Here is an 8,298-nt window from a genome sequence, read left to right as displayed (position 1 = left end):
GCTGGATCAGACCAGAGTCCATCTCGTCCAGCACTCTGCTACTTGCAGTGGCCCACCAGGTGCCTTTGGGAGCTCACATGCAGGATGAGAAAGCCTTCTGCTGCTGCTGCTCCAGAGCACCTGGTCTGCTAAGGCATTTGAAGTCTCAGATCAAGGAGGGTTAAGATTGGTAGCCATAGTCTTCCACCAATTATCAGCCTCAGGCAATCATGCCCACCACAGGATTTGCCTTTTCCACTGACACGGCAAACTCTCAACTCCATAATATCTTTGCTTTTCAGTCATAACTTGTGCCTTATCGGTGACCATGGAAAATGACATTGATACGTCTCAGCCTGCATCAATCTGCACTACTTCAAACGGCATGCCAACTTCCGTTCTTTTGCCCAGTCACCCAAATCAGGAGAAAAAAACGACTGAAGCCCTTCCAAGAGAAAGTCGTTCCCTTTGCATTGAGCGTTGGGATGAGCGGAAGAAACCTCACGTCCTCCAGAAAAATTACCTGGCACAGCACAGCACCTAGACAAAGATCTTAAAATAGCCATGTCCCCACCCCCAAAGGAATTCACAACGTTTTCAGTCCAAATCTGATGAGTTTTCGTTCAAACTCAACAGCCTTCAACCTGAATTAGACCGGTCATTTCCGCACATTTTGCATTTCAAAGACCACCACAGTCCTTCCCTGAAATGCAGCTGCCTCAGGACAGGATGTTACAGCTGTTCAGCAGCTCAAAGCAACACCGGAAGAGCAGTAAAACAAGCATCAATGGGTCCTTTTCATTTGCTCCCTCAAGTACCGGCCGCCCTACCTCAACGTTTCAAGAAAGATGGAGGAGAAAGCACGCAAAGGTTTTGTTTGCCCTGACTGACTGCTGCGCTTCTTGCCAACAAGGAACTCACTTTTGGCAGCAATTCTTCTCATTATTGTTATTATTTGCTTCCAGGTTTAAATAGCCAACCAGCAGTAAGGGAGCAAATGAACGCAAGGCAGGAGGCTGGGGAGAGGCGCCTGGTCTTTGCTTCAACCAACCTTTCGCGGGCGAGAACGACTGAGAACCGAGGGGATCGGATGAAAGTTCCAAAGGAAACTGCAGCTGTTCTTCGTTGTCTGTCGAAGCTGACAGCAGGGAAAAGAAAACACATGATGTGCATTAATTTCTGTAAAAGAGTTCCGAGTTCAGAGAAGCTCTACACATTTAACGTTTTTAGATGGATTTGCACTAGAGTTATAATATAGTGGAAAGCAGCAGTATATAATAAACAAGCTTAAAACACGCTTGGAGGCATGAACTACGTTGTGTTCAAATTTCAGAGCGTTTGGTCCAGCAAACCCCCGGACCCTCCCTCACCTTCCCCTTCCTCCGCTAAAGTGGGTGGGTGGACCATGTGCAGATGGCAGGCCCCATCCCTTTCACTCCAGATGGCAGCGGTTTTCAAGGAAGGCATGGTTGTTTCCTTTGTATCAGAGGGTGTTGCTTTGATGGCCAGCAGATGGCGCTGTTGCGGAACAGAACTGTGGTTCCAACTGTCACAGGTGTGGCATGTACACAATAACTGGCACAGTTGTGACATGTACACAACAGGAGGTGTGGAAACAGTATGGAAACCTGGCCGCATGCGAATGCGATGTTGTGTGAACATTTCAAAGCAATCGGTCCAGTAGTTTGGGAGATTACCTGTCAGCAGGAAAACGAACTGATAGATTTTTATACATATAGATTAGCAAAGTAATGGCTCTTTTAAAATGTTTTGAGGCAGGAAATACAACGGTTCCTCCATGAAATTCTGCATTGTTCTCATCCCAAAAACATTTTACTTCCAGCCTGAATATGTTTAAAATGAATCCCCTTTTTACATGATTTTCTGGCTGGAACGTTTTGAAAACGTCTTCAGTTGCTGTGTGATTGATTGACTGTGTTTCCCAAGCTTCTCTGAACTTCCTCCTTGGCAAACTTTTCTGAGCTCACTCAGTTCCCCCTCCCTTGTTTATCTGCAGCATTTCTCTGTTTGCTCTTTTATTTGGGGGGGGGGCAATCTTTGAATCATCAAGTAGACGCAGAGCAGAGAATGCAGCATGAGGCTGCGAAGCATTGACTGAACACAGAACTTAAAGAAAATTCTGTCAGAACATGTGTAAATGTTTAGATGAGCAAAATCTAAATGACAGCTGGACCCTCCTTCTAACAGGTGCCGTGTGCAGATTAGCACCGAGTGCACAGCTTGTTCCGTGTGCAAACCTGATAAGGTGAGGGCACCTGATTGGGACCACTTTTGTATATAGTTAGCACAGACAGCAGTGTGAGGTGTGCCTAAAAACACCTGTGGTCTGGTGAAACACTTTGTTAGTAGATAGCAATAAATAGAACTGCACTGGTGACTGTGTGTCTATCAGTTCTTGTCTACATTGTGTCCTACAAGGTGGCCTGCTCCGAGTAAATCCGCTGCTTCAACAGGTTATGGGCCCAGATTCTACCTTTACTCGTCAGTAACTGTTTGTGTTGCTGTGTGCTAAACAGTTTACGGCTGCATCATGGCTGCGTCTTTTGCTGGCTTGCCTTTTGTAATGGAAGCCAGGAATCGGGGGTGAATGTAGACACGTAAAGGGGGGGGGGGCTGAAAGTGTTTTTGAAACGTTTTAGGGGATTTGTGTGGAAAGGGCCTGTGGCTGAGACAAGATTTGAACCAGAGCCCTGGCAACTTCCTTGCTCAGCCACTAGGCTATTTTAATAAATCAGTTCTGCCAGGCAAGATTCATAGTGGTTGCTAAAAAACATAGTTCAACTAAATGATGGAGAGATGAAAGAGTGTGAATTGAAGAGTGGGAGAACCAGAAGGTCCCTCAAGAGGTCACTGGTGCGTCAGTTAACAAAGAACGGATGGGTGAGCACGGCTTTGCTTACGTCACTTGAGAGCCCGTCAGTGTGACGTACAGAAACCACACAGAAACCACTCAGCCTCACCCACCTCACAGGGTGTGTGTGTATGTGTGTGCGTGCGCGTGCGCGCGCGCGCGTGGGGGGATAGATTGTAAGCCCCTTTGAGTCTCCTTACAGGAGAGAAAGGGGAGGGTATAAATCCAAACTCTTCTTCTTCTTTCCAGGAAACCTGACATCTACTATCTATTGCAGACTCTCTTTGGCTTGCAGACTGTAAAGAAAAATCTGGACAGGCATTTGCTAGGCATAATTTAAGCGTCAAATGTCCATGGCTAAGGGACGGGGCTCTTAATCTGATTCAAGCAGTTCTAATTCCAACTGCAACAGGTGCCAAAATAATCATACAAAAAGGATAACGATGTCATGTGATTTTTTTCGTGTTTTCCCGAAAATAAGACAGTGTCTTATATTAATTGTTGCTTCCAAAGATGCTCTATGTCTTATTTTTCTGTGTTCTGTTCGTCGGGCATGCTTCCAAACAAAAACTTTGCTACGTCTTACTTTCGGGGGATGCCTTATATTTCGCACTTCAGCAAAACCTCTACTACGTCTTATTTTCAGGGGATGTCTTATATTCGGGGAAACAGGGTATTATAGGTGCTTCCTACATCATCAGACCCCAAACGCCAGGAGACGGCACTGGGATGGATCCAGACTAAATTTTTTAATCAGCCAAGCAGAATGTCCAGAAATAAATTTTAAAAAACTGGGAGTGGTATTCAGCACACTACCAGACACCATGAAAACAAGATCAACACAACCATTGTCCTTCGTTACCCATGTAATAGTGCATAGCAAAGACACTGGAGAAAGAAGGTAATTTCCACCCCCAATTTCACCCCACGTGTTTCTCTTTCAATGGACTCTGGGGTCAAAAATAAGCTCAACACCTCAGAACAACAGTCCCTCTAACTCAGGGGTGTCCAACTCTGGCACCCCAGATGTTCATGGACTACAATTCCCATAAGCCCCTGCCAATTGGCCATGCTGGCAGGGGCTGATGGAAATCATAGTCCATGAACATCTGGGGCGCCAGAGTTGGACACCCCTGCTCTAACTGATCCCCATGACTGCCTGAAAACTCCCTACAAGTGAGCAGAACCAAGCTGGGCAGCTGCCCAATCTGCGCAGCACCAATACAGTGACTGCGCGGTCGCACAGCTTACAGGGAACGCTGCCTTGGGACTATGCACTGCAGTTTACAAACTATAGAGTGTGTGTGTGTGTGTGTGAGAGAGAGAGAGAGAGAGAGAGAGAGAGAGAGAGAGAGAGAGAGTGAGTGAGTGAGTGAGTGAGTGAGTGAGTGAGTGAGTGAGTGAGTGAGTGAGTGAGTGAGTGAGTGAGTGTGGGGGTGTAGGGTGTGTGTGGGTGGGTAGGGTGTGTGTGGCTCACTGTGGTCAAAGAATACATGGAGAATGGAGTCACAGAAGTCTGGAAATAGGATTCTCCACAGCCCATTTGAGTAGACCAGGGGTCTGCAACCTGTGGCTCTCCAGATGTTCATGGACTACAAATCCCATCAGTCCCTGCCAGCATGGCCAATTGGCCATGTTAGCAGGGGCTGATGGGAATTGTAGTCCATGAACACCTGGCGAACCACAGGTTGCAGACTCCTGGAGTAGACGATACTGACCGATCATCTGATTCAGTAGAAGGCAGAGTCATGTGCCCCAAAACTACTTGACTGGAATGGTTTTCAAGATGCAGCGTCTACGAGCTGTGATGAAAATTAATCCATGCCACCGCACTGCCGTGATATTTACTTCGTCTCAACGAAATGAACGGGCAAACTGGAGTGACAGCCACAATCACAGCACTTATTAAAGGTCAGGCTCGACAGGTTCTTCCATGTTTACCTCTCTGTAACGTTTTTTCGGCTGGCGTCTTGGTTGCCTGCAAAGCTTGGTGTTTGTCAAACGTTATTGCCACAGCTGTGACGGCGACCTGCAATTGCAAGAGAGAGCCGTCAGTTGCTGCTCCGGAGCCTCCTTCTCAAAAGTTGATGATTAATCCAATCTATCCTTGGAGGTAAACAAATGGTGCTCAGCACATATTTGCTTCTGATCTTCGAACCTATACAGCAAGTCTTGAAATACAGTAAAGAAGATTCAGGTTGACAAGTGGACTTTTCCGGGAAGTGTTACAAACTTTGAGTTTAGAAATAGGTAAGTATGTTTCTGTAGCCCAGTGCAGAAGCCCCACATGTTGACTGGGCATGTGGGGTGGGAGGGAGGCAGTAACCAATCCACGGGTTCCACGCTGTCTCCTACGTGCTTGCAGGGCTGAATGTGTGGAGACTTGTGATCAGCAACAAGTTTGTGCAGTAGAAGGCCATTGCTTTCACCTCCTGAATGTGAGCTCCCAAAGGCACCTGGTGGGCCACTGCGAGTAGTAGAGTGCTGGACTAGATGGACTCTGGTCTGATCCAGCAGGCTTGTTCTTGTGTTCTTATATGCAGCCAACTTCTAACAGTGATTCAGAGAGTGTCATGGAAGATAGGTCTACTATCAGTGGACTGTGACCAAAGGGAACCTCCACCTTCAGAGGCAGTCAACCCCTGAACAGCAGTGCCAGGAGACATCATTGGGGAAAGCCTTGGCCCCTATGTTCCATGGCTGGCCCTCCAGAGTAACTGACTGACCGCTGTGTGAGACGGGATGCTGGACTAGATGGGCCACTGGTCTAACCCAGCAAGGCATGGGAGAGCCAGTGTGGTGTAGTGGTTAAGAGCAGGTGGATTCTAATCTGGAGAACTGGGTTTGATTCCCCACTCCTCCACCTGAGAGGCAGAGGCTTATCTGGAACTTGGAAAAACGCCTCATCCCACCTCGCAAGTCGTCGGGTGGCAGGCAGGAGGTAACCATGGTGTGCCAAGAATGGGCAGAAGTTGCAAAAAGTCACACCTTGCTTCCCTTTCAATCGGCATACAAAGGAGCTTTGGGCTATGATCTTTCGTAAATGGGGGAAACAAGGAAGCGGTCAGAAAGAGGTCACGTGGAGGCTCTGGAAAACTGTGCCACAATGAAGAAGAAGAGAGAGTTTTAGATTTATATCCCCCCTTTCTCTCTTGTAGGAGACTCAAAGGGGCTTACAATCTCCTTGCCCTTCCCCCCCTCACAACAAACACCCTGTGAGGTGGGTGGGACTGAGAGAGCTCCGAGAAGCTGTGACTAGCCCAAGGTCACCCAGCTGGCATGTGTGGGAGTGTACAGGCTAATCTGAATTCCCCAGATGAGCCTCCACAGCTCAGGCGGCAGAGCGGGGAATCAAACCCGTTTCCTCCAGATTAGATACACGAGCTCTTAACCTCCTACGCCACTGCTGCTGAGAAAAACATGAGTGTGGAAGCAGCCAGCGGTCTTCATTTTGCATTGAAAAGGTTACCAAGTGGGACAACTTTATGTGACATCGTGAAAATCATGAACGGGGATTGCTCTGGAAGCTCCACTTCTACCTTTCAAAAGGGCCGGTGAACCCAAAGAGCAACGTGAAGAACTACAGCATGGTGAGAGCCAGCATGGTGTGGTGTAGCGGTTAAGAGTGGTGGACTCTAATCTGGAGAACCGGATATGACTTCCCCACTTCTTCACATAAGCAGTGAACTGTAATCTGATGAACCAGGTTTGTTTCCCCCCTCCTAAACATGGTGCCTGCTGCGGAACCGTTCTGTCACAGTTCTGTCAGAACTCTCTCAGAACCACGTACCTCATGAAATGCCTGTTGGAGAGAGGAAGGGAAGGAGTTTGTGAGCCGCCTGGAGACTGCTTACAGGAGAGAAAGGTGGGGCATAAATCCAAACTCCTCCTCCTCTTCTTCTACAGCACTCAAGGGGGCAAATGAACTAGGTTACCTGAATTAATTCATCCTCTGGCAGAGCGACCGTAAAGTTGACATGGCACAGGCAGCAAGGAATCATAGATCGAAGTTTAAAATACAGGCCCTGTGGAACACAAGACAACGTTTTATTTTGTGCCTATTACAATCAGAAGTGGGAGGAGCCTGGTTTTCATCTGTTGACTGCCCCTCCTGTCCCCCTGCTTCAGTGCAAGCAAACTTCCACATCAAAGCCGCACGGGTCGTTTTCCGTTTGCTGTTCCCCGTGACATCCCTATGCATTTGGAAAGGGCTCTGAAGCCACATGGAACTTGGACCCATATTTTTCATGTTTATTAAAGGTCTGTCGGGAAGACTGATTGCATAAATATCTAGGTGAGAGGGGGAAACAGTAATCCTCCATAAAGGAGACACTAAGACTTCTTTCGAAAGGCGTTTCTACCCAATGAGATCATGAGCAAAGGTTGCCACATATCATGGCTAAGCTGACGGGTTAGTGACTTTGGGTGAAGTCCATATTTTCCTGAATGACGCACCTGCTCGAGCAGTATAACCAGCTACTTAATGTGTATGCGATCAGCTGCTTTGAAAATGAACAGAACTTGGCTGCCAGTGTTGAAAAATACTAGAGTCAAGACAGTGACTAATCAGCTCCACACAAACATAGGATGACTATAGACAAAGGAAACAAAGGCCAGGATACTTCTATTCAGATGCTCCCACCTATTGACCTTGCTATCTTCATTGTTACTCCCATGCTATAGACTTCATTGTTACTCATACTTCTATTCAGATGCCCTCACCTATTGACCTGGCTGTCTTCTTTGTTACACCCAGACAATGTTTCTTCACCCACCCTGGAAACCCCAACAGGTATATACACTCCACTTGTTTTCCCAACATCAGATCCTCTGAAGATGCCAGCCACAGATGCAGGCGAAACGTCAGGAGAGAATGCTGCTAGAACACGGCCATGCAGCCCGGAAACCACACAGCATCCAAGTGATTCCGGCCGTGAAAGCCTTCGACAATACATAGTCAATGAGTTTTTAGATGTAACAAGGCACAGCCCCTGTTACCAGATTCCAAGCTACTACAGTTTTAAGAAGCCTTTAACAGATATAGATACCAGTCTCCAAATAGAGTATCTCACTTTTATCAATTTATTTCATTTGACTGATAACCCACCCTCTCCCAGCACAAGCCAGGGCTCAGGGCAACCAACAACAAGATAATTATACGCAGTCATCAATGCCAATAAAAATATCATTGCTCATAAAATCTTAAAACCTAGGTAAAAGGGGGGTCAGTCCCCTGTACAAACATCAGGGCATTACTGACCCATGGGATGATGTCACATCATGACATTTACTAGGAAGGCGGTATTGACTCGAGCCAGATGTAATGTTTTTTCCCCTGCCCTTTTGCAAGGCCGGATTGAGAAGCGGCCTCTATCACATAGAGCAGGGGTAAGGAACCTTTAACACTCAAAGAGCCATTTGGACCGGTTTTCCACGGGAAAAGAAAA

General features: G+C 47.2%; 1 protein-coding gene across 1 annotated transcript in view; it reads right to left on the bottom strand.

Moving 5' to 3' along the window:
* Positions 1–220: 220 nt before the first annotated feature.
* Positions 221–8,298, bottom strand: part of C2CD5 (C2 calcium dependent domain containing 5) — a 103,756-nt gene continuing 95,678 nt past the window's right edge. Inside the window, exons 21-23 of the mRNA XM_048501490.1 lie at positions 6,787–6,876; positions 4,793–4,880; positions 221–1,117 (exon numbers count right to left, since the gene is read on the bottom strand). Of these exons, the coding sequence (XP_048357447.1) occupies positions 897–1,117; positions 4,793–4,880; positions 6,787–6,876 (399 nt within the window). The 3' untranslated portion in view covers positions 221–896. The remainder of the gene's footprint in view (positions 1,118–4,792; positions 4,881–6,786; positions 6,877–8,298) is intronic.

Source organism: Sphaerodactylus townsendi, linkage group LG06, assembly GCF_021028975.2.
Source record: "Sphaerodactylus townsendi isolate TG3544 linkage group LG06, MPM_Stown_v2.3, whole genome shotgun sequence".
NCBI lineage: Eukaryota > Metazoa > Chordata > Lepidosauria > Squamata > Sphaerodactylidae > Sphaerodactylus > Sphaerodactylus townsendi.
The sequence above is the reverse complement of the archived record's forward strand: the minus strand, read 5'-3'. Positions and strand labels throughout refer to the sequence as shown.